At 37.8% G+C, this 27,665-nt stretch overlaps 2 protein-coding genes across 2 annotated transcripts; one reads left to right on the top strand and one right to left on the bottom strand.

Moving 5' to 3' along the window:
- Nucleotides 1–27: 27 nt before the first annotated feature.
- On the bottom strand, nt 28–23,503 carry stx18 (syntaxin 18). Its single transcript, XM_084730196.1, has 11 exons — nt 23,260–23,503; nt 8,708–8,775; nt 6,130–6,245; nt 5,769–5,846; nt 5,445–5,511; nt 5,239–5,330; nt 2,881–2,972; nt 2,448–2,506; nt 1,861–1,930; nt 1,691–1,771; nt 28–948 (listed from the first exon to the last, which is right to left on the bottom strand). Exons 1-11 carry the CDS (start codon nt 23,485–23,487, stop codon nt 853–855), a joined length of 1,047 nt encoding a protein of 348 aa, XP_084586322.1. The 5' UTR covers nt 23,488–23,503; the 3' UTR covers nt 28–852.
- Nucleotides 23,502–27,203, top strand: LOC146331374 (uncharacterized). Its single transcript, XM_084730207.1, has 4 exons — nt 23,502–23,654; nt 24,858–25,159; nt 25,401–25,530; nt 26,721–27,203. The coding sequence occupies exons 2-4, from the start codon at nt 24,862–24,864 to the stop codon at nt 27,103–27,105; spliced, it is 813 nt and encodes a 270-aa protein (XP_084586333.1). The 5' UTR covers nt 23,502–23,654; nt 24,858–24,861; the 3' UTR covers nt 27,106–27,203.
- The last annotated feature ends 462 nt before the right edge of the window (nt 27,204–27,665 follow it).

The raw sequence follows: 27,665 nt of genomic DNA on the forward strand, positions 1-27,665 counted from the left end.
TCAAAATTTTCCTGTTACTACCTGGTACCTGTTACTTTATTTGGTATCACCTCTGTCGAGTTTCCACGTATGCAGAGCCGATACTAAACAGTGATGTGAAAACACTGCAGACCACTGACTGGTGCTACACTGGACATGCTCTGTGTCCTGACATTTTTAAATAGCCAGCAAGTGACCATAATTTGTCACCCATTTAAAAATGCCAAAACCACACTATGCTTTACTGATGAAATGCAGATGTATCACAAACACTTATAAGAGCAGCGTGGCTCCTTTTTCGTGTGTGTAGTGAATGCCAGAGAGTGGCAGTGAATGTGAGCTGAGCAGAGGAAAAGGCAAGCAGTAAATGGCACTAAATGTAGCTTACAGTTTGTCAGTGAATAAAAGCTGGAGCTTCTCAAGACCAAGGCACTCATGTATGTGAAGTGTCACTATGACAGGCAGCTCCAACTATGTTGATGGACTACCATCTGCAGTGGAAAAAGTAAGTAGAGGTACCAAAAGCAAGTAGAATCGAGTAGAGCCATACCATGTAGTGGAAATATGGTTTTTGTGTTGGAGAATGACTGTTCAACTGTACACGCACTTAAAGTGGATACAATGCTCGATACAAAGCTCGCCTCCGTAGAAGTGCTTTAAAACATTGAAAATAGCATCAGGTTAGTATCTGGGAAGACCAAACTGCTGACAGAATCTTCATGAATCTTCACTTTGTTACTGCAGACACCAGGTCCAGCATGGTCAACTGTACATTCAGTCTCAGTGCTGTCAACGCCTCTTTATGCGATAAGCAGTGTGTGCCAGAGTCAGACGCTTTCCTGTCATACATAGAGTCCACGCTGGCGAGCTGTGTTAGCTGTCGTACCAGTCCAGGAAGAGGAGAGAGAAAGAACACATGACCAGGAAGAAGAGGATCCATACCCGGAAGCCAGCGTTGTTTTTGATTGCCTTGGGGTAGAAGTAAACGAAATGGCACTTTACTGCTCACATTCATGAACATCAACCAAAAGAAAACATCATCAGAAATACTGTGTTGATCCCTAGGAGTAAATTGGGTTATGTTACAGGGGCTTTTATTCTAGAATAGATATATTTGTAAGCATAAAGAAATCAGAATTACTTATTACCTGGCTTCAATACTCAATTCTATTTAGTCCATAATGGCATTCTAAGGTCTGTTATCTCTGAAAAGAAGACTGGTGCTATGTACACAGTTCTGATCACAGACTGGAGCAGCAATAAAATCATTTTTATATCAATAAAATCATTTTTGAATTAATGTTTTGAGCCAAATTATTGTTTTTAAGCAGGATAAGCAGGATAATGTACAGTGAGTGGGTCAGACTGGGTGCTGCAGGGTTTATTTTGCACTGTACATTGTCCCTTACATGTGAATATAAATGAGAATATGTAAAAATGTGCATTATACTGAAGGAATCTTTCAAAATATATATACTGTAATATATAAAACAGTGTGCATAAACAATAACTCTGAAAAAATGGAATCAATACATAACTGTTAATATGCCAAAATATTAAAAGTAAGACTACTGCTGAAATGTACGGTATAAATAAATAAATGCAATATTGATGTCAGTTTAAAACAGAGTTTTGAGAAGTTGAACTGTTATTGCACAGAGAGAAAATAAAGATGAGGTGGTTGTTTTCATTTAGTAAACGGAAACGTTACCTCTCGTATATCCTCATTGCCCTCTTTGACGTTTTCTGTAGCACCAACAACCAGCTGATGAATACTGTCTATCTCAGTTTCCTGTCATAGAGAGCAAGATGGACAATGAGTTTATGTGTAATTTCTCATATATGTCACTGAGTGAATGAAATGGAAGGTAGTCAGCTCACTTGTTGCAGGACTTTCTCAGCAAAGATTTCCTGCAGTCGAGAGATCTCCACCACCTTCCCCTCGATTTGCCTGGGACAGAGTGCAAGAAATATCACATGGAATAGTGTGCAAAGCATATTTAAGCCTTTACAGATGATGTTAGTATTACAGGGGCAGGTCCGCTGTTCATGCTGGTCATTTTTGCCTCTGGACAATTTTGTTCCATTTGGGACAAACATGTCTGTGATTTTCTCTAGCTAACATGGTATTAATTTCATCTGCACACATCTATGTTCTAAGGTGATTTTAATCCTGTCTGAATCGACATTTGGTATTTCACATACGTTGTCTTGCTTAGCTGGCATTTAAGTCACTGTAGTGCTGTAATTATTTAGTGGGGAAGTGGCACTGCAACACACACTCACACAAGAGTGTCTCACAATTTTACCACAGTTCCTCTGCAAATAATTTTATGGTTTACATCATCATCATTTACAATACTGAAATGAGTGAAATCACTGACATGCCCTGTACCCCTAACTTTAACTCTAGCCATGCTGTACAGAGAAGAAATGTGTGTGCAATGTGTGTGCTGAGTGGGACTCACCTTACTTCATCCACCAGGCTGTTCATCTCACTCACCAACCTCTGGTTCTCCTGCTCAAACTAAACAGAAACATAATAATAAAACAAATTCATCATTAATGCTTACGCAGATGTTTATTTGGTGTCACTAGTAGTTGAGATATGTTGTATTATCTGAACCACAAGCTGTTAAAGAGGTCTATCCAGCAAAAATGTTAAATTACCAGTGTACTTTTGTAAGAATAGACTATAGACTGTGTTGTTTCTAATCTCTACAAGTAAATGATCCCTAAAATCCTCATCAGTAAAACAAAAGCCTTGTGCTTTACTGAATCCCTGTGCATTTTGACGTCATCCAAGCGTCATTGTATGAGACATCATGAGACACACATGAGTCATACACATCTGCTGTATGTATACTGTGTGACACGAATAATGATGCTGAGGTGCCACACCATCTGGATCTCCTCAGGTGAGAGCTCGTCCTCCACTCGGCCCTCCTCCCACAGGTTGACAGGATTGTCCAGGACCTCTGACACACTCTTCTCTACAGGAAAGAAAGCACACAACTTGAAAAGTCTGTCATTCCCTTTGTTCATCTGACTTGCTTATTTAGTTGCTAATTCAATCCTGTGTGGTTATTTAGGTGATTATTTAACTGGGACACCCTTATAGTCACTTTACATTTCACCACATTGGACCAAAGAGGTTGAAATCCTGGAGCAGTGAGAGTAGAGTAAGTGAGTGAGAGTGTGGTGATTCATCATTATCACCTGACTTTATTCACCTCATACCTTGGCTGTGCACTCTCAGTGCTGCTTGATGAAAATGGCTCATTACACTGAGGAGAGTGAAGATGAGCCTCTCCAATCACAGAAATATTACTGTTGTCTGAGAGGTTCAGTAGCAAGGTGCCAAGATACAGTACAAACATTATGCTGCCAAAGGCAAATGATGAGCCTTTTTATGTTAACTGTGTTTGTGGAGATACTTAAAAGTCCAGTTACCATGTTCTCATCTGTAATAATGAACCATTTCTGAAACACAATGACAGCATTTACAAACATAATTGAAAATGTGCTGTTTTTATTTGAAAATAAGTACAGCAAAAGTCAATTAAATGTGTAATATTTATTTTGGTTCCTTCATTTGTTTCTTTTAAGTGATAATAAGGTTGAGGAAGTATTGTCTGTAAGCAGTTCTCATGGTTCACATCATAATCTTAACATGCTAATAATAATGACAACAATTTCCTTTTTTGACTTGCTGCAAACTTAACTAAAACATTTATTCTCATAATTAAGCTGTAACACATCATAATACCATTAAATGTGTTTTAAATTTAAAAGTAGAAAGCTACATTTGGCAGTGAAGCTGAAATGAAATTGATGATGCCTTGTGTTTTTGGATGAAGGTATGGATGAGGATGGTCCTGAAAACACTAGAGAGGACTGGGAACTTTTTTATTTTAAAAGGTGCTATATGTGAGAATTGTCCACCTGTGTCATACTCCAAACAAACAGAGGACAGCATATTACCAAAAATTAAGCTGCCATTAGCTAGTTCGCTCAGTAAGCCCTGCAGCTGGCTGTCCTACTGGCTGACTCTGTCCGGACTGGGAGCACCGGGGGTAATGTTGGTGTTTACACTTCTAGCACAGGAGCTTTGGACCGCCAGGAGCTTGGAGGATTTCAGGCCTGGGGTGGGAGGGAACCAGTGGGGAATGCTGACTCGGAACAACAGGCATCAGAACCCAAGTCAAGCAAGCGTGCAACAGAACTGGTCTCCTAATGAACATGGCCAGACTGGGACTGAACACACCCCCGGAGACTGACGGAGGCTAGTTTGGCAACAGAAAATACGGCACAGAAGTGACTTACAGTAGCTACAACAGGGAAGGCAGTGGTTTCAGGCAGAGACAGAAGTGGGTGTAAATAAAAACGGACGGCTGCCATTGTCTTTATCTGTCTCTGACAGAGACAGAGAATCTGCACCACCAGGATGGAGTGAAGCCAGCTGGCTAGCATATCAACATCAGTAGATATCTGTGCAACACAGTACATAGACATCTTTAACATAACATCAAAAGTCTTATTTCTTCAAATTCACTTGATAATTTTGGTCAATTTGTGAACGTTCAACATTCTTACATAAAGCACCTTTAAAATAAAACAATTTGTCACTGTGAACTGACAAACAAATCCCTACATGTTAACGATTCCTTACACCTGATGGTTTGGATTACATAAACCTGCAGAATTACAAGTTAATGGTTGTGATTTATTCAAAGCTTCCACAATGAATCATCAGACATAATGGTGCTGTGGCACGGCAGTTTTTAAATTAGACGCTTCAGATGAAACATAAAGATTGGTGTTGCTGCCTTTATATGGCTGTGGAAATGAAAATAATGAAAGGGAACACTTTTCTACAATAAAAAAACTATATACAGAAAAATAATAACCCATTATTCTTGAGTACAGAGCAGACTGCTTTACTTGCATTCTTGCTATAATCCCTTTAAAACTGTATTTCTCAGCAAATGTATCTGGTTTAAGAATGTTTATACTGAGTCTTTCTTTTATATTTACACAGTTACGGTGCATTTCTGTGACTAGTTCCATATTTTCTTGACCTACACAGACTGCAAGGAAAAGTGCACTTAACAGAAGTAGCTGAACACATGGAAATACCAAACCTGCGAAGAACAAGTCACGGTCAGTAAAGCACGAACATGTAGCAGGGTTTCTTGTACCAGTCTGTGTGTCGCCACAGAAATACAGTCCAGTGTCTCAGAGGACTCACTGACTTACCAGAGCTTTCCTCTTTGACAGCCTTCTCCTCTGTGGGCTCCACCTCTGGCGTTTTCTCCACCCGACTGTGGTGCTCCGGTGCCAGTCTTGACCTGAAACCACACAGTACAGGGTCGTGTGAATCAGGAGAAAATTTCGCTACCGTCCTCTAATGAGAAAAAGCAATAATTGTTGATGTGGAAGAGCTGAATTTTGCAAATACTCACAATCTCTTCTTGTCCACCATCCTCTTGACTCTGATTGCTCTCTGCTCAGAGTACAGCTTACACACTCCTTAAACACAATCAAGATACACATGATGTTACTATGTGGTCCTGTTTGTTAAAATGTTGGTCCAGTGATTTCTAGGTTGCAGTATGTGCATGGCAGCTCATCTTGAAACCAATGCAACCACACTGCAGGTCTCACACACTACTTCCTGAGCCAGTAAATGTCCTCAAGATAAACAAACGGATGCATATAAAACAGTCCATAGAGGACAAACTATGAAACATGTGCTATCTGAATTGTGATGAGTAGCATGAACTCACCTTTCAGATACATTTCAATGAGGTCCAGCACTGCGCCTCTGTGCTCCTTTATCTGGGCTGATGTCACCTGCTTCTCTGCTACAGCGACAACAATAACTGATTCACTTATTTAAGACAATCTCACAGGTTTTGGTGGAGTGCAAACAAGTAACAACAAATCCAATTTCCTCTCAGCTCCTGGTTGATATTTTAAAAGTTAACACAAACGAGAGATGACGTTGAAAAATAAAACTTGACTTCTATCCTTAATGTTTGCTGCGTAATGCAGGACAAAACTAGTGTCAGATGAAAGCATATTTTACATTACAGATTATATTTGTATACTAGCTCATGTGCAGCACAGTATAACAAGCACACTCACCTTCATTACGTAGCTGCCTGATGGCCTCAGAACATGTCCTCATGAAGATCTGGGCATCCTGGTCAATCTGGTCTCGTTCATTGTCCGTCATGCGGGTGAGATCTGATGAGATGAGGCTGTAAAACACACAAGAACAGTCACAGCAGGTTTAAATACATTGTGGCCAAGTATCAAGAGGTGAATAATTGATAGATATCCAAACAAAGACTCTTTAGAGCACAGCTTTATTGTACGTGGCTTAAAACTGATAGATACCTTCCTCTCCACTAATATCCACATCTACTTTCACCTAGCGATGTGTGGAGTTGACTCCTTTAAGTCAACAACGGGAGTGATCAGAAGTTGGCTGTAGTATGGGCCACTTTCACAAACTAACATTATTTTTGAGAAATTGTTCCTTGGAAAAGAACAGAGCCATAAGACTCAGCTCCCCTAACTAATGCAAACCACTTTCTGTGCTTCCCACATATCACTATTCAGAATTTTGCATCAGAAACCTATCCCATCATGCCCTGGGTAGAAGGCAGGGAACCCCCTGACCAGGTCTCCAGATCATTAAATATCAAACACTTAAACAAATAAAAACATTCAAGCTTTCAAAAATGGATGATTTAGAGTTTCCAGTCCACTGAAGCTCATCTTTTATAACTCTGAGAGGAAACTGAAACAATCTGAGGAAACCTGCACAAACACTCTTGGAGACTCTGACAGACGACCGTCTCTGTACTGTGCTCTGTGTATCTGAGACTTAATGTCTCCCTCTGGTGGAAACAAGATGTTCCTCAAGACACAATGACAGTCCATAGGCATAGTAAGAACACAAAGTTCTGGAGATGATTTTATTCTGGTGTAAAGGTGGACTCTGATTGATTTAGACTGGATTTTGAATTTGCTTGATTGGTTAAATTAAATTAGGCTTAATTTTTGCAAAAAGTCCCTATATAAATGTGTTATGAATGAGTATATAATAAAATTCAAGCTGAAATAACAAGTCGAATGCAAAAAAATCTTTACAGTCCAAAAAAATTAAAAGGTAGTACATCTCAAGTTTTTAAGTCAAGGACAAAATATTTACATTTCAATTATTATTATTATTATTATTATTATTATTATTATTATTATTGTTATCATTTGGCTCACAATAGAAAATTGGGTAAAAATTGTGATATGAACCAACTAACCAAGTGAAATGTGAGTATTTTGTCCTTGAGACGTGCTACCTTTTCAATTTTTTGAAATAGGCTCACTTAATTTTGTGTTTTGCACTGCAGAGAGATTTGTAGAATTCAGTTCTTTATATCTTTGGGTTCTGGGACTGTTGTTTGTTGTACACTTTATCCTGTAATATGTGTTTGCACTCTGTGTAGTTTTTATTGTTCAATGTTGTTTTGTTGTTTTTATTATTAACTTTTTGCAATGTTTCCACTGAAAAGCAACTTGTAACTCTGGTTCTTAAATAAAGCTTATTTAATTACGTACATAACTATTTGTTTAAAATGTTAAATTGGGCTCTGGAAAATTGTGATAGATATTTGTCACTATTTTCTAACATATTACAGAAAACAATTAGAAGAGTACAGAATTGTGCAGAGTGCAGAATTGTGCCTTGAGGAGATAACAAGAAAATAATCAACATGTTCATTGAAAATGAAAACAAACATTAGTTGTAGCCTCTAAATAAAACAAACACAAAAGAACAAACATGCAGTGATGAAACACAAAGTTGAATCTGTTGAAGATACACGTTACATTACACATCATTTGATTCAGTGGCAATCAGGCTTTTATTTATTTTCATTCCCAATAAATCTGTTGATTATTTTCACGTTTTTTTGTCAGACAAATATCCATGACAAGTTTCCAGAGTCTTAGCCATACTTGGTCTGAAACAGTCACACTAATTCCTTTAACATTTGGAAGTGAATTCAGTATAATCCATAGTCCCCAATTATCCTGTCAGACAAAGTCCAAGTGTGGAAGAAGGAAGTTGATAAGAAAATTGGAGGACAGAAACAGCTAATGACGAGGCTGAAGGTAGACACGACTCACACACACACACACACACACACACCACTGATGGCTCCTTGATGGATTTTCCCACCATTAAACACCTCTGCACTCCACCCATTGACATCTCTAATGTGTCTTTAATGTGTTCTGCTGAGGCTTTATCAACAAACCGAACAAAACAGCGGCTACTCCACACACCCACACCTACAGAACACAGAAGGGGCCTTGAAGGGAGGAAGGCCTGGATTAGTCCCAGGGCGTGATGTGTTCTTCACTTGGTTGCAGCTCAATTATTCCAGACAATTAGACTGGAGCCTGCCGCTACAGACCACCCTACTCGCTGCTGACCTCGTGCCAGCAGACAGACCCTGCAGCACACACACACACGTACACACACTGGAGACATATTTGACGGTACCTTCGAGTAGCCCTGACTCCTGACCTCCTCTGAGTTCTGTCAAAATCAAAGTGCTTGTCTCTCCTCCGGCCTCCCCTGCAGCCTTGAGGGGTTTTTACCGCTGCTGTTGTTGATTGTGGTGGATTACAGTGACTGTTTGGAGAGGCTTACCTTCCGGCGCTCACATAATCTTTCCTGTGTTGTAGCAGAAAGTCTTTGAGCTTGGTGATGTTCGAGATCTGCCAAAATAAAGTGAGAAGAGGCATTACTTTAGTGCATTTATGTCAATGAGTCTCTTTAAATGCTATGCATCAGTTGCTCCTTCAAATACCATGTCAACACGGCTTAAGAAAGAGTTTTTAGACGTGTACCAGGAAACTATTTTCTCCCTGCTACATTTAGACAGAGCCAGAGTAAATGTATAATTTTGTGTTTATTGGATGTGACAGGCGACCAATGTCCGTCTATCTCTGTGAATTCTCAATATTTGCTTTTGACAATTCATCAAGTCTGGGACATACAAAAATCAAACCTGCAATTTCCTCGTCAAACAGCCCTCACAAATAAAACCCTGAGCGGCTGCATACAGAGCACTGACAGAGCCATCTCTAATAAGCTTTAAATTCATGATCTGTTACTATTTATCACCGAGAAAATGTCCAAGTGTGTGTGTGCACAGGGAAACCAGAGGAAACTTGGTTCAATCCAATATTTGCTCCTGTAATTCGGTCAAATATTAAAAAAGACCAAATTGCTTCCCTGTCCACAGAGCTCTGCTGGCAGGCTACAAGTGGGTGTGAGTACGCACACAGCAGGCTCTGTTGGATCCAGAAGAAGACAGAACTCAAGACAAGCTAAGGATTGAAAAATGACACAATGAGTCTGACTGTGACAGCGACCCCGGAGCGTGGGAGATTATTTTGATAGCATAACGACGCTGTCTACGGCCTTCAGCTTGTAACAACCTCAATTATCAAATTGCCTTGGCTGTAAGGGGTAACCTGGCACCAGCTGTCTAATAACGTCTCCAAACATTCACTGCTAGCGTCATGGTGACCTGAAGCAGTGTTTTTCATTTGAGCCGACGTTTGAAAAATGACGAGTTTTTCAATGCAGAAAGAAGGTGTCAAGACAAACAGAACTGAGCAATTTGTTAGAAAGCTAGAAGTCTTTGGTTTCGAATGTGATTCGGTGACGTATGACACTGCTGTGGGGCACTGATTGAGTAAGGGCTGTTAAGGCAAGCCGACCCCTGTAATAACACAATTATTTAAGGTCAAGAGTTAATTGTTGTTCAGAGCAGTTAGGTTTAAAGGGGGGTTCACAGGAGAGGAGAACCTTTCTTATGGTTCAAAGTCTTTCAAAACATTGTCTGTGCTGTTGTGTCTCAGTGAAGTTGGGAACTTTGAAATGAGCTCTTGAGAGACTGGTAGGATTTTCCAAAACTATGGCCATAAAACCTCTATTGAATAAAGTGCGATTTATAATGTCCCGGGTGACAGTGTTGGTTGGAAAGAATGGTTAACTTTTTGCAACAAAATTAGAAATAATGTTTTCTTCAGCAATCAAGTCATGAAATCAGTCATTCCCACTTGTAGCATCAAATAAATTTGGGAAATTAATGAGCACACAACACTCTATGGACTAAATGATTGATCATTAGTTGCAGCCATACCTAAATTGTTGTTATTAAGGATAAACTTTTGTTAGATTTGGCATGTTTTGAGATATAGTTGCCTTTAAATACAGGTTTGCACACACATCAAGGCTATCTCGTATGTCCTGGGAGCATCCTCAGAAATAAATGCTATACGTAGGCGTGACTGAAAAGCAAATAGGCCTATATCTCTGGCTTTAATTGTGCTTCAATTATAGGATTTTTATTAATGTTTCATCTAACCTTTTAGATGAAATACTCAAGTCAAAAGTGAAGTCTTTCATGTGGTGTGGAGCTGGAAAAAATCAGTCGTTTAAGTAATTACAGAAACAAACAATTGCAAATAGTCAAAAAAAATGGCAAAAAAACCCTCACTGGGTCCAGTTTGTCACATATGAATATTTTCTAGTTTTCTGAGTCTTCTGTGGTGGTAAACTGAATATTTATGGTGTTTGGACAGTTCGTCAGAGAAAGTAAGACATTTTATGACATGGGCTCTGAGAACTTGCGATGGGCATTTTTTGCTATTTGCTGTCATTAGCTGAATGGATAATGAAACTGTTAATTGCTGCCCCAAAGTCATCGTGTAAACTCCTGTCTATATATTTATCCAAACCTTTAAAAGGAGCCCAGAGTTCCAGGATGTCCTGACCTCTGAGTGTTTAAGATGTGAGCTTATTAAGCCACTAACTCCCCTATCTCAAGTAAAACCACCGCTGGTGGTAAAGTGGATTATTTATAGCCATGAAAACCGCTGGAGGCACATTTTAGAGTTTCAGTAATTCTCAGTTTTCGAGATGATCCTTGGCCTGCCACAAAGTGGAAAGTATAACCTCTTACATGGCATGACTAATTTATCTCTTACTATAAACTATATTTTCTGTTTGCAATTAGCACTTGACCTCAGCCTTTTATTTATGTACAAACTATATTTGTCTGTAGAACTCTGAAATGGTACTGCCCCTTTTTGACCAGCAGGCAGTGCTGAATCCACAGTGTTGGGACATGCCGAATCAGACAACGAATGTGTGTGTGTGTGTGTGTGTGTGTGTGTGTGTGTGTGTGTGTGTGTTGTGGGGGTGCCGGGGAGTGTCAAGAGTGCTGCTCTGGGGGTTGAGCTGTCTCCTGTGTGTATACATTGGAGCTCAGATTCCCAGCACAACCTCAAGGGTTTGCAGGGGGTCAGAGGGATCAATTGCTCTTGTAACTTAAGACCCTAAAGAGCAAGTAATTCCTCAACAATGAGGAAGGGGGTGGCCTTGTGCATGCGGCTCTCCATATAGATGTGTGTATGTGGCTATATGCGAGTGTATGTGTGCATACATGCCACCGCCATAGGTGTGTGTGAGGCAGAGCTCGCAGCGAAGGCAGAAGGAGACAGTCTGCCGGGCTACATCTAATCTCGTCATCATCAAAGACCCCCACTTTACCTCCTCACTTTCTCCTTCCCCCTGCTTCCCTCCAGCCTCGATTGAGCCCAAACAAACCATCAGGGGGGATTATTATGAGGAAGAAAAGAGAAAAGGCTTAGCCAGCAGATTTCTGAAGGGCTTGGATGGCTCTTTGTTTTGTTAAATCCAGGTAACTAACAGAATTTGATGATGACTGCCCTGCTTTGGTTTAAGTCCCTGTGTGTCCTGACCAAGGGCTATCCGCACTGACGCCATGCCATGTTGTGTTTAGGTATGTGGGTCTGATACAGAGAGGATGCTTCAGTGGAGAAGAAGACTCTGCCGCATGTTGATTTTATTATCATGTTTATGTCTGACTCTCTAATGGGTTCACTTTTGTCTTCTTATGTCTATTTGCAGTTTGAGCGCTTCAGTCAGCTCTATAAACAAACAAAAGTACCATCAAAGAAAACCTTTAATGAGCATTTAGGAACTGGGTCTTTGACCCTTTTTTGAAAAGTGCTAAAGTTGTACTGATGTGTTTTGATTTTTACTGGATAATTCGTTTAGAGTCAAAGCCGTAGTAAGCAGGACTTTTATAATGCCTGTGTTTGTTCTCTTTTGATCATGTGGGTCAGATTGAACACATCAATGGAGACATTATATGTTGTAAAGAATATAAAGTTGAGACAAGCAGAGACAACTGCCACTGTGCTGTAAGACTGTGACACATCTATAACTTTTATAATTTACAACATGGGATGGGCAATATGGCACTAAAATACTATCACGATACTTTAGGGTACTCTGCAATAACGATATTCTTGACAATATACAAAAATTATTTTTGTTTATTAGTCTCAATATCTCTTGAGCTGTCCTCGGGATTTTAGACTTTTTGACTTTGGTTTATTGTACATCTGATCTTTTGTAAACAAAACCACCTCCACACTACCAAAGGCCGTCCCCTTTTTAGAAGTAACTCTCCACCGTAATATTGCCATTATCATTATTATTTTTTTTAAATAATGAAAATAATTATAACAATATATCATGAACAATATGATATGGCAGACTCCAATTTGCAACTAATTGAAAGCGTTTAAGAAGCTTCTTTGTTGATCACAATCTGAGATCTAACTGACAGAGTTCAACTCCTAGATGAAACACTCAGACTAATGTGAAGTATTTAGCCTAATGCAGTCTATAGCTGAACCAGTTAGTTGATTGATCAATTATGCAATCAAACTTAAAATAAGCCTGCGCCTATTTTGATAATAATATCATTTTTAAGCAGAAACGGAAACAAAAACCTCACTGGCTCCATTTTCTCAAATGTGAATATTTTCTAGTTAGACTGAGAAAACAAGACATTTTATTACTTGACTCTTGGCTATTTACTGACATTCCATAAATAACTAATCTATTAATCGAAAAAATAAGGTTGGCCGATTGGACAAATGTCTCAGCTGTCTGCAACTGACTTAGTCCATCAGCCAATCGTCGTTTTTTGGGGTTGATTTTTGTCATTTCATTTAGCTAATTTAATGGTCCTTGACATTTTTTGAAATGCACTTAAATTGTATTCATGTGTTTTGATTCTTACAGAATATTTCATTTAGATCCAAAGCTGAAGTAAGCAGCACTTGTAAACAGTCTTTGTATTTGTTCACTTTTGATCATGTGGGTCGGATCATTCATGGATACAAAACGTAAACTTAAACAAACACTGATGTTGTAAAGAGTATTAAAACTTCAGCGACATAACTGCCACTGTCCGTGCTGTAAGACTCTCTCATTTCCAACAAATTGAAAGTGCTGAAATCTTTGTCAATCACAATCTGAGATCTAACAGAAACCGACTGTGTAGGTGACATCACTACTGAGACAGGTCTCATAAGTTTTTGAGTTTTGGACAGAATTCAGTGGAAACAACACGGCTGCATTTTGTGGCAATTAAATCACGTTTCAACAATCAATTTCACAAGAAACAGATGTACTGGCTGAGCCTGTCACGTTTAACTCACGAAAAACATGGACACCCCAGTACACAACATTAGAGGCAATAATGAACCGCATGTGTGACATTAAGTGACAGGTCAGAAGCTGTTGTTTTTAGAAAAGTTACATCTGATGTATTGCACAGTATGTACTGTGATTGTTTAATGAGCATGATCGTATATTACTGCAACAGTACCATTTGTGATTCCTGCAACATATTTCTGAATAATGAGAACATGTTTTCTAAAGTCTGTTTATCAGGTAAATCAACAGATTTCCTTCCTTTCACTTACTCTGTGTTTTCAGCTTAAGTATTATCTAGTATTGAGTCATATTAACCCACATGCTGATTGTATTACTGCAATCTATGATAAATGACTTGAATGGAAAGTTCTATTCATATCAAGACTCATTTGCTGTTTTAAAGTGTAAAATCCAAAATGACACACACCTTGGATTTACACTGGGAAGGTGCCTCTTAAAGCGTTTCAATTGCGTCATCACCCACATTGTTTGCGACTTCTCTCAACTCATTTGAACTGTGTTACCTGCATGTGAACAGGTTGTTTCAGGTCAGGAGTTTCAGCCTCATTTCACCTCTGAATAAAATAAAGATAAAAAATGAATACATATTTTAAATATACTAATTAATATATGTGGATATTTCAATTGAGATAGCAATATTGAAAATGACCTCAAACCTGGAAAATATACAGATCTGTAACTTTTGCTATTTTCCACTATTCCTATTGGTGACTGACCAGTATGGGTTTTGTCAATGGCTGATGCCGATATTTAGAGAGCATGGAGGCCGAAGGCTGGCTGATAGATAAAACGCATATCAAAACAGAGAAAAATCATGTAGAATACCATTATTTCATGCACATTACAGTCCAATATACATGGTTAATTAATCCAGTAAAATACTGTTTTAGATGATTTTTTTCATAAATTAATGAAATAAAAAATATATTGGGTTTTAATATGCTGTAGAATTCTGAACATGACTGGTATTTATGGGAGACGCCATTTAACTGCATTATTCAATTCATTTTAATGTAATATATATATATATATATATTTAACACAGGCCGATGACCGGTCAAAATTAGATTTAGGATTGGAGAACAATGTTAACATTTTACAAAAGAAGATGGTGGCTGAGAAAATTTGGGGCAACGTTTACAAAAGGATGCACGACAGTTATAATCCAGGGCTCAAAACTGCTCAAAACTTTTTCACCACCTTCCCAAAACTCACACAGAACCCACATTGACAAGACTGCGTGCAGAACACTTTTTTTTAATCAAGCTTGTGAGTGCAGACACCGGCTGATGTGATTATCTCAAAATGCCAGATAATCAGCTTGAATTGATCTGTCACTAATCCCTACCATTTAGAAAGCCAAACACAATTCATGATAATGGGCATAATGGGCATAATAACTGATGCTAGATATTTGATATTGAAAAAAAATATCTTCAATAAAAAAGATAAATAATAACAATCCAATAAATTTGATCTGCTGATCTGATTTGATAAGCTTCTGATCTGACAATGACAAGGACATCTAAGTAAAAACCATGATAAGTGACAACTTCTCCCTTTCTAATCCCATATAATGTTGTAAAATATAAAATGCACGAAAAGACAGAAGGAGTTCAGAAGAAGGTGACAGGAAAGCACTTTCTTTCAAATCTCTAAATTTCAAATCTGGTATGAAAACTCTAAGGTCAACATTAGACATTTGCTATAAAGACGAAGACGATGTCCTCTCAGCATTTGATACAGTAAGACTGATTTGAATAAAGCCATATAATTTTAGAAAAGAAAAACGCTATAAAAACTATAAGCAGTAAGTAGGTATGCCCTGAAAACAACAGACATTTCAGCTGTGTGGATGACAAATTGTAACAATACTGTAATACATTAGACACATGGAAACAAGACTTACAGTCTGCACCTCTGAGGCAGAAACCACAGTAACTCTGCCTGACTTTGAAAACAATCTTTTTCTGTTGACCTTTGCCTTAAACAATATCTTTCATCTACTGTAGATGAATGGCGACCGCAACTGAAAAGTAAACAATATGTTTACTGTTAGTTAAACAACATTATCTGCTTTAGTTTCACTTGATGCATTCAATATCAATGTGAAATGATTATACATAATTAATACCCCATGTCTTACAGTAACATCTTAATCTAGAACAAAAAGAACACTTTTAGAGGAGAACACATCTGTTGTAGTTTCACGATTCAGACTCTGTATTTTGGAGCGTCAGGGTGAAATATGTGTATTTGTAGTATTTGAGTGATTGTAAATCACAATAACTGCAACTGTCTAATGACAAAGCCTGACAACATTCTTCAAAAACCTTCAGCAGCTGCTGCTTTGGTTTTGCTACACATTTAAATGCTTAAACTGAGCCTTGTATATTGAGCTCAACATTACTTTCGTTCCACTTAAACTATTTAGTCTGTTAAGTATCTGGTGTCCATCTCATGATTTAGAGTTTGACATACATCTGTAAATCTGCGTTTCACTGCTTTTTCCTCTTTTATTCTCATTTTCATGAATCATGCAAAAACACTTTGTTGCACGCAGTAAAACACAATCAAGATTGTGCTCAGGCCTGACAGCAGATGCCTCAAAATTCAATTTGCCTGGCTTTCGTGGGAAAACAGCACAGAGATTAGGCCAACTGGTAAAGAGACCATTTAGCAGCACGTTCATCTCAGGGTGATCCCTGCAAATCACTTCCCCATGGCTCAAACATACTGACTGAGCACAGCCTCGGCTCTGACAGCTGCATGTGTGCATGTTTTTACCTGCATGCAAATGTAGTTTAATTTGATGAGTGTGTTTATACAGAGGTGGGAAGTAAATAAACACAAATATTTCATCACTACTTTTGTAGATTTTTCAGGTATCTGTACTTTACTTGAGTATTTCTTTTACTCATAACTTTTTACTTTTACTTCCTTAATTTTAACATAAATTATACTCAGTACTACTCAATACATACTCAATACTCAATACTACAGGCTCATTTTAGCTTTAATGCATGTGAATGGAATTATTATCTTTATTTTGCATCACTGTTTTGTCTTCCTAACCACTTTCAACCTAAATGGATGGAACAATAACACATAGAAAAGACATCTTGGTGTATCTATCCGCTCATACCATGCACAGCAGACGTAACAAGACAAAAGAGACAAGAGACGGAGGCTCCACTGCTGAGAAAATGTCATTTTTATGTATCTTTGCACAGACACAGCAGGTAGAAATCTCCTTTTTACTGTTACACATTTTGTGCATTCCAGATCCTGTACTTTTTCACTTTTGAGTGATGAACTTGAATCAGTACTTCTACTTTTATCAGTCATTTACACAAGTATCTGTGCTTCTACTTGAGTAACAAATGTGCGCACTTTTGCCACCTGTTTTTTATTCTCAGAAATATTTATTGGACCTGTGTTAAGGGCATTTTATGAATATTTAAGAAGGTAAATTTTAGCTTCAGTGCTTCAAGACAAAAGGGCAGATTTCCACACTTGTGCACTTTATACCTGAAATGGCTGACATTAATGACAACTTAAAAATGTCATCTGCTGCTGTGGCTGCTCAACATGTGCTGTTAAATACAAAAGGTCTACACATTAGCTCCAATTTCATCTAAATGACAACACCAATAGAATCATTAAAATTATCCTACTAACCATTTTAAATTTAGTCTATCTTTGAAATTATCACTGATTTAACATATCCCAGAATATTTCACTGGAAAAAATCATAATGTGACATTATTTGGGCTCATGTAGACCAGAGCAGGGGTTCCCAAACTTTTAAACTTTTGCATAGGCCTCCAAAACAGTCTTAGCTTAAGGCCGGCGCAAAATGTCTTTTCAAAACTGTTGGGCGGACTGCTTTTTCAGCCTCTGTGGAGTGTTTCAATCAGTGCTAAAGTTTAGATGATTTTAAACACTCTTATGAGAGGGTCTCGAAGCAGATAATGCATTTATAGTCATTCTTATGTGGGGCTGTAAATCCATACTTTAAGTATGCTGCATCATACTTGCAACCTTTAGTTGGCCAGGATTTATCTGGATCTTCTGAAGCTGAGCTTTTGTCAGCTGGGTTCTTGGCCTGTTTGCCAGGTCTTTCCCATTGCAGAAACATGCTCAGTTTCGTGAGTTAGCATCAGGCATCTGCAAGCCAGCTAAATTTTAGGAGCAGAGCAGCTTCGTGGAAGGTGCACACCTGTCCAGGTCAACACTAACAGCTTATGGCAAAACATATGATGTTTTGACTGGCAAGCAATTAGCAATATGGGCATGGAAAATACATTTTCAATATGTTATATATTATTATGAATGATATTTTATAATAATTCACCTAATTATAAATACATTTTATTTAAAAAATTTTAAGCACTTTCCTGAGGCACGCCACACTTTGAAAATCACTAGTTCAGAGCATGCCCAAACCATAACTGGCAAAATTGTGAATGTTTAAAAAACATTTTGGACTTTGAAACTTGATCATCACTAACAAAAATATCAAGTAAGCCAGACTCCTAAAATTCAAACTAAATGTTTTGAGAATATACAAGCATACTATTTCAATGCGAAAGTTGTCTTAGGGAAGAGCCCCCTGCCTCTAACAGCACAACATACTTTTAAGTGCTGGCTGAGGGCCACACTTTTCAAGGTTTCTAAGAAAACACTGTGAGAAGGAGCCAATTTTGGACATACTAATACTAAAGGCACAGTGGGGAGCTGAGCACTATTTTCTACACACAATTTACCAATTTTAAAGTGACCTCCTCCATTTAAACTTGAGAAGGGCAGCATGCTGTGGAGACGAGATGAGGTGAGCGGTGAAATGGAGATCACAGTGCCCCAAACCGACCCCTATGAGGTAAAAGATTCCCCTGACCAAACCCCACCCTGTAAACACTGGCCCTCTTATTAGTAAATCAAGCCTTTTTTTTTCCTGCATTGCCTTGAAAGAAGCTACATTTCTTTCTCATTGAGCTGCTTTTTTGAGTGGGAAAAAGCCTCATAGGACCACTGTGTATTTGTCAACTTTGATGTTTTCCTTCTATTTTTGTGAAGCTTCAGTGGGAACTTGGAGAGTTATGCATGTCTTGAAGGGCACCCACATCTGTTGTGCATTAGGTGCCGGCCGTCAACATTGTTACTGGGGACCTAATTTAATATTTTCTCTGTTTTGATCTTCCACCTTTAATCACTGGCTCTTGGGAGGATCGGCTTTCCCCGAGAAATTGTTCGAGAGCCGAAAGAAAATGTTATTGCAGCATGTTTATGGAGTCATACATGTGAAGAGGGGACTGACTCGCACAAAAAATGCTGCCTGTGTCAGACTGTACAGAGAAGAATGGATAGTTGAGTTGTGGCTGAAAACCGCAACATAACTGTAAGCAGTCAGGACATTCCAAACTCGCAATTTCAATTTCTACAAAAGCTGCTTCACTGAGATGGTTTGAGATTATATCTGCAGCGTGAGAGAGACAGCAGTAGGGGGGGAGGAGAGCAGAGGGCAGGCACCGCAGGATAGGTTTGGGTTTCTTTGAATCAGCACCACTGCTTTTATTAAACCACCATTTCTAATATCAATGTAACAGAACATAACAAAAACCTGGTTGTGCAGAGCTGCTGTGCCTCGGCTCACGTTTGCCTCTCAGAATGATGGCTGGAGACATCAGGTACAACTTAAAGTCCTGACTCCCTGAGGGAAACGTAAAGTGGTTTTTCAAGGTGCCTTTGAAGAGGTTTGTGTTCATGATATTCATGTCAGGCCAAGGACTTCTGGCTGCAGTAACAACGTTCATGACATGGAGCGAAGTCTTTTAGTTGCCAACGATCCATCTCCTACTGCCAACCACTGATGATGTCTCAGTACCTCAATGGAAGAATAAAATTTGAGATGTTTTGTGAAGTTTTCTGAACTAATTAAACACCAATGTTGCCCTTCCTGCCAAGTCTTTAAAGTCAGTTTCCCATGACTAGAGGTTCAAAACAACATTTTTTCATCATCGTGTTTAAAGCCATGTGCAGTTTCCTACAACTAAACCAAGATTAGGACACAAGTCTTTCAACAGAGATTTTAAAGTAAAAATGTCCTTGCTGACAATGCAATTACTAGAGCCTTACCGATATATTGGTCGACTGATATTATCGACCCAGGACTGATCTATCACAGCTATATCTGTGTATACAACAGCGAGAAATGTGTTGTCCAATATGCACCTAAATGAAAACAGATGATGCCAACTGTTTTTATTTAATTTACCTTCATAGGCAGTATTCTGCATAGATTTGATCCTTATCTTAATTCTTAAATACATAAATTTTGGTATCTTTGTGTTTTTTTTTAAATAATTATTAAAAATAGCTCTGAAAAACTGTTCATATCAGTTTGGACAACTTACTTTGACAGTTTTCCTGAGATTAGATTTAAAAAAAAAAAAGTATATAGCATACCACCTTGCTTACTGAATCATCACATATCGCAGTATATGGAGGAGATAAGATACAGTAAGCTGGTCATTACTGCAGAACAAATGCTGACAGGGTGATGCCGGTCTTGAATCATCCTGAAGAGGTTTATTCCACAATAATGACCTACTGACTGTACATTATCCCACTTATTACATGGTTACTTTCCCGAAAAAACAACGATTTGACAAAAAAAATATTCATTTTAAAATGACTTTATGGACTAAAAATGATTTTAATGCTTCTCCAGAGTCTATGATCAGAACTGCGTCCATAGCAATGGTCTGTTCTTCATAGCAACAGTTCGCTATACAGAAATAACAGACCTTAGAATTCTGTAATAGAATCAAGTATTTAACAAAAGCCAAGAAATAATTAATTGTAACCCCTGTATCATGATACATATGGTATTGTCAGATTCTTGGCAATACACAGCTCCATTACACATCTTTGTAATAAATGTTGGCTGCAAAAAAAACGTTTTTACATATATAGTCTGCATGTTAGGCCCATAATGTATATAAAGAATAGTGACTGATTTATTGATCACAATACTGATAACCTAACATTGGAATCGGCATTGGCCCCAAAAATCCAGTATTGGTCGGGCCCTAGGGATAAAAACCAATGGTTGGACATGAGATTGAATTCTTGTTTTAATTAGTCAGGACATTGTAAGAAATCTTGCCAGCTCTTTTCAAGCTAGATTAAGTGAGGAGAAAGCTCTTCACTATTTTTATAAGTAATGTTTCGTCTACGACAGCCTAAAGTCTACATCAGATTGGCCAATTTTCCGGGTCAGTTCAAAGCCCAGAATCCAGGCCTGTCAGTGTTGGGGGAGAAGCGGTACTCGGACCTGACAGTTGGCACAAAATATTCTGGGCTCAAAACTGCTCAGTCTGGCCAGTTGGCCAAATGAGATTTTTTCCCCAAACAATTTAGCTTTTGTCTTCCCAGATCTCAAGCAGAGCAGGCATTTATTCTGAACTGCCCACACTGGGCAGGATTTGAACATTCCTGTAGTCTGACTGGGGGTCAAGTAAAAATAGTGGCAATTTTATGAGTGCTAAGTTATTTTAGTAATCTCAATTTCTCTGTGTACAGTGGATGGTCATTTTGGAAGTGATTTATCTCCAGAATCAAATTAGCTTAAGTTATTGTAATGTTTTACAGTCTTGAGAGCATACAGTATTCATTCATGTCTACTTGAAAATGATATCAATAACAATTGCTGACCTTATGTTCACATTTTGTGGGAATATGATGGTCAAGCAGGCATGTAACAAAGCAGGCTAGCACAGCAGAGGAGGACTTTGCCAATTAAATTTGAACTATGTGGTAACATCTGTGCCTCTGTACTTGTGGAGTGGGTCCAGAGAGGGGATACACACATATGTATTCTGTACACAAAATATGTGCAACACACTAAACTCTGGTTTGTCAATCAGTCAAGAGCACAGCTTGTGCCAAAGGACACACAGACAAGACATTTTTTTTGCCAACTCCAAGATATTTCATCTCAAGTCTCATTTACTAACTGCCTTTTACAACTCAACACCAGAACAGTGGGCAGCGGCACCCTGCAAGATGAGCTAGAAAAACAGTCTAAATGTATTAAAGGCCAGCATAATGTTCCAGTTTAACTGACAAGAATGTTGCAGTGAAAGACAGACCAAGAAACACCGTTGTGTAGGTAATGGCTCTGTGGAAAGCTAGTCTGTGTTAAATACGAGGAATGATGATGAGCCCTCTAACCTATAAAATTGAATTTAAGTTTAAAGTAAACCAGTACATCACCATTTAAGGAAAAGTAATTTCCTTTTTGAAAGTTGTAAATACCTAATACATTCACATGGAGAAAATAAAGCTCCAAGTGATATGATCATAGTTTCAGGTTTGAATGACAGCTCTGACATTTATTCACATATACACGGTTAAGACCAAACGGTTAATATTTATCCGGTATAAGGTGAGAAATTGTTTCTTCATCATATATTGTTGTCTGGGTGGGGAATTACTACTGGTAAAATAAGAAAGTGGCTGGTAGATTTCAGAAACAAAATACTGATTTACTATTGAGTGGCTGGTAAATTCGAACATGGCTAGTGGATGTTCACATCTTAAAAATTTAATTTCCAAACCCAACTGTATTATCATGTATGACTGTAAAGCATTTTAATAGATGTGATTATTTTATCCTCTACAATGTATAATACTATTATGTAACAGGATCTAAAAAGGAGGCTGCTATCATCAGGACAGCATAAGAATCAGGAGGGCAAATCAATTCCCTCAGACTAAACCTGCACATATAGCACTTGATTTGATTGACCAGTATGGTGATACCTGTCCTATCACATACACATAAAATTGTCAACTGACAGAAATTTCTTAACACCTTTTATCCTAAGGTAGCTATCCCAGTAATATATATGGGTGTATTATAAGCAGTGTTAAAAATCAATAAGCACTACTGCTTTATAGCAATACTGGATTTTTCTAAGATTTTAGCATCAATGTGATAAAGTGTCTTGATTTGTCAGATAAGCTTGACTGGTTTGCTTGATTAGCATAAAACAGACATTGGCGCCTCTTTCATTGAATATATTAGCAGTTTTAACGGTTTCAGACATATGCATATGATATAGTGGGGTAAACACAGGTGTTAAAAATGCTAACTAATTAAATCCCGTTGAATTTAGTGCAGCATAGCCTTTCCTGTGAGCCAACATGCACAATCGTAGCACCCTGACTCTGTTTGACCTGAATGGAACAGAAGTTTAATTAATATCATTAGTAACACCTGTGTTTACCATGCTATTTCATGTAAAACTGGCTGCTGTGAAAAATGTCTATTAATTCGTGTTGCATTTAACACAGGTATAGTAATATACAGTGCTGACAGAGGCCTTGCTAAATAAGAACAGCTGGTACACACTGTACTTAACTCAACAACTGAGTTTCAGTTTGGCAGCACCAAGCATGTCAGAGAATAACCCAATTTACTGTACATTTCCAAGGCTTACTGCTGCTTCTATAATACAGTATGGACAACAATTCACTAACACAGTCAAGTATTTAGCTATAATTACACCTACAGTGAGTGTGTATCCATGCTAGCCCAGTTAGCTTCAGTTAGCACTCACCACTTCTTTCGCCTTCGGAGAGAAGCCACTCTTTGGTCTGCTCCTCTTGAAAATCTCATCTTTGGTGGAGTCAAAGCCGATCCCTATTGCCTTGTTCCTGGTCTTCACTGTCTTGACACTGGCTTTGAACAGTAAAGTTATATCCACAGCCATGTCAGTGCAGCTGCTGCAGTGCAGGAGGGATCGCTGTAAACAAACTGACACGTCACCAACTGAGGACGTCATCATCCCGCGACGCTGTGGATTTTCCCTGAGACGGAGAAGAAAGCCTTACATTTTACCTTAAGGTTTTATCAGAAATTACTTACTATAACGTGTACTGTGCCTCATAGTATTTGCATCCTGCAAGCGTTTGACCAGATTTCAAGTTACTCTTCGTCTTGATTGAGTTGCAGGTAACGGAAATCTTAAAATTAAAAAAAATCTCTTAAATATAATAACTTAAGTTTAAAGAGACTTAAGTGGAAGGCTTTGCCTTTTAGTTCGACGATTAGGTTTAATAGTATATTAAACTTAGACGTGTTGAATTTTCTGATCTGTATGTATATGTTTCAAGGATGAAATGGGGCCAAATGTACTCAGATAATCAATCATCTAATCTAGGGTTGCAACAAATGGTTATTTTCACATTTCGTAGTGTGTCAATCATTATCTCAATTAATGAATTAGTTGTTTGTAGGACCTAACTGACACTGTCTTATTGGGGCCAGAGCCGATACTGATATTAGGGAAAAAAGAAATTCTGATATCAATATATGAGCCAATATTTTTTCCACGAGTATACTAATTAATTTAATTAAATTAAATTTTACTCTAATAAAATTAAACATTAAAATATTTTTTGCAATGATCTCTCAAACAACACTCATGACAAAGATATGTAATGGAGGCAGGATATTTAACAATAAACTTCATTGTCCAAAATGACATTAGGGTACTGAAACAGTAAGCTTTCGTCAGTATTTTTTAAATAATTATAAGAAAATATATATATAAATAAAAAAACACATAGAGCTAAATATATGTTCATCACAAACCTGACTTAAGAAAAGGGATCAACTAATAATATTATAATATTAATAATATTAGCTGCATAATAATATGCAGCTAATAAAGGTAACAAAAACAGTCTGCATTGTTTCATGTTTAAAAAATGTTCATTGAGGCACATATCAGACAACAAATATACTGCCATCAATATAGACCAATATAGCTGTGATAGGCCAATATCAGACAAACAATATATTGGTTGAGCTCTGGTTGCTTGGTCCATACAATGTCAGAAAATAACAGAAAATTATGATCACTGTTTCTCAAAGTCCAAGATAACACCCTCAAAAGATAATCAGTTAATTTCATAGGAGAGTAACGGAACCAGAAAATATTAACGTTTCAGAGGTTGAAATCAGATAGTTTGGACTTTCTTCTCTTTAAAAAATGTCTCAAAATGATTAATTGATTATCAAAATGGTTGGGAATTAATTTAATTGTTGACAACTAATTGATTAATAGCTAATCAATCTGTGTGTGTGTGTGTGTGTGTGTGTGTGTGTGTGTGTGTGTGTGTGTGTGTGTGTGTGTGTGTGTGTGTGTTTCAGAAAAATGCCCCTACAGCTTATTGAAGGGATGTCCAGTAGGAAGCGAAGACCTAACTGGACAGACCAGGAGTGTCTCCTTCTTGCTCAGTTAATGCAGGAGAGGAAAGGCATCATCAGAGGGAAGTGCAGCACTGGAGTTTCAATCCAGGATAAAAGACAAGCCTGGGAGGAAATAGCCCAAGCTATCAATGCTGCCTTTCCCCATATCCAGCGTACAGTTTCTGACTGCAACAAAAAATGGGAAAATTTGCTGGCAAAGTCAAGGGAGGAGATCAAACGACAGAAAAGGCAAGCGGGGACAGGTGAGGAAACTCTGCTTTTTGTTAGCAATAAAAATATGATTTTAATCTTATAATTAGTATCATTAAATTTAATCTAAGCCTGACAACAAAACAAGACCTTCAAGGTGGAGACGCAGAAGAATACACAGAGTTAAAAACATAAAGGAAATAAAGAAGCAAATCAACATCATGACTTTTTATGTTGAATTGTTTGTATTGTGCTTATTATTAATTAATGTATAACATGATTTTCCATTTACAGAAGGTCTGTCCCTTGAACAGTTAAGTACTGTGACTCAAGTAGTGATCTCTGTGATGAACCTCTCAAACATGCTGCAACAAGATGGAGAAAACTCTTCAATCTCAGAGTTTGTGGAAACTCAACAAAACAGGTAATGTGTGTAATGTGTATTTGTTGACTTATTTTCATGTGCCTAGACTGTATCAAAGAAGAACCTAATTTTATATATATATATATATATATATATATATATATATATGTATATATATGAATTAATTGAAAATACTTTTCTGTAATCGGGGTCTGTTCACCCACAAAGATATAGTATTTTCTCACTAACTTGCACTTAAATGTTGCTGTTACATTTCAATAATGAACAACCCTCATTGTAAACAGTTTTCAGTGGAACTTTCTCTCAGATAAATACTTCAAATGAAAACTGTCCACACTGAGGGGCGAGGATTATTTAGACCAACATTGTGTCTGGAAAGAGATGCTGCAAATAATTTATGTAAACTATCTGCATGGCTGGATACTACTATAGGCAAGTGAGAAAATGTTTTTTGTAATATAGATGAACCCTTTATGTGTTAAAGCCAGTGAAAACCCAAATCCACAATAGCCTGCTAACTGTGTAATTTAGTGACTTGAATACATAATAGTAAGTATCGAAAAGTGTTTTTTTGAAATATTGATATTTAAGTTTTTTACATTTTCCTGATATTGGGTTTGTGTTGGATGTGTTTGTATTTGAACAGTTATTATGAAAATTACACAATTATTTCTGAACCAATCAGAAACATTTCATGACATCAGTTGCCCCACTAATCAGCTGCCTAAAACCTCTCTGTTCCTGCTTAATCTGGCTCCTCACAGTGGGGAACTGAAGGCTCCTCTGACAAAAACAGTAATTTTACCTTGCAGAACACAAGGGTTGCTGGTCTACCGCTGCCTTGATCTGCGGGAGGTGATGTTAGTTTGGACACAAACTGTTAAAGGCCACCACCAGTCATATTTTAAGCAATATAAAATATACCCAGCTTATCAGAATCTGTTTTTTAAGACTGCCCTTGCTCACTGCATTGTCAAAGCAAGACATGCTGAGACATAGCATGTACTGCTTATTTTACCCCTGATATGTTTGTAACACATGAAAAACATCACATATTCTAAATTATATTAGAAATATAGCATGTAAGATTTCATATCTACTAGGTTTTCTAACATGTAACCTATTTTGATATCATATATGCATTTGATCATTTAAAATCTCCAGAGGATTTAAGGATGAAATGCAATTTTTTATCAAACAAATTTATAGACAAGCTTTGTTTTTTTCAGCTGTGATGAAGATGGAAATGACCACACAATTGATGGAAGATTCTTAAATAAGCCTCCAATGACAGAACTGGATCTTCCTACATATCCTGATCCGTCCACATCTCCAGCGGATCAAAAAATAACTTTTACTGATGATCCAAAATCATTCACGGTGCAGTTAAGTAACCATCGTGCTGCCGGCTTCTCTACTTCAGCGGAACGGCTAGATACTCCATTCTCTGCTTCTCCTCCCTCAGCGCACTGCACAACTTTGCAAGAGCGAATGGATTTGGAAATGTCTGTGCTGAGAAGACAAGAGGCCGTCCTCAAGCTGCAAGAAGAGTATTACACACTAAAAATTAAGATGATGAAAAGGCAAATGGAAGGGCCACTTCCAAAGGACTGAAGAAGTTGTAGAGAATGACTTGTGCCTGTTTGTGACTTGTGTCTGTCTGCAAAATGTAATCATTGAAGTCAACAGAAATTCAAGTAGTACTATCATATGTTTGTGTTTTTTGTATAGCAGGGCTCCATACTAACCTTTACATTCGTAGCAGATTTGCTACCTGCTTTCTCAGTTGGTCGCACCAGCAGCACATGATATGGTATCACTGTTTGTTTTTTAGTACAGCATTGTGTTAATCTCTGAATGTGCATGCTTTACACCTAAATGATTAATAACGATAACCATTATTGTTCTTCCTTGTTCTTTGTTAAATGACATTTCATGACTGAATGTAGGCCAAAGACACACTACACACATGAAAAGCTAAATGTACAATCATTGTATGTATTAAATATGTCATCAAAATATGCAATTAAAAATGTATTTAAGACTAATGCTATCAGCATGTCATTACATGAATTCATGCTGAAGCAAGCAAGCTGCCCCAAATTACACCTTCTTCCCAGGGTGTTACAGGGCATAGGTTGACATTCAGTGTAGATTGCTAGGTAAACTTAGCT

Source organism: Lutjanus erythropterus, chromosome 2 (assembly GCF_056507025.1).
Source record: "Lutjanus erythropterus isolate fLutEry1 chromosome 2, fLutEry1.hap2, whole genome shotgun sequence".
In the NCBI taxonomy this organism is placed as follows: domain Eukaryota; kingdom Metazoa; phylum Chordata; class Actinopteri; order Lutjaniformes; family Lutjanidae; genus Lutjanus; species Lutjanus erythropterus.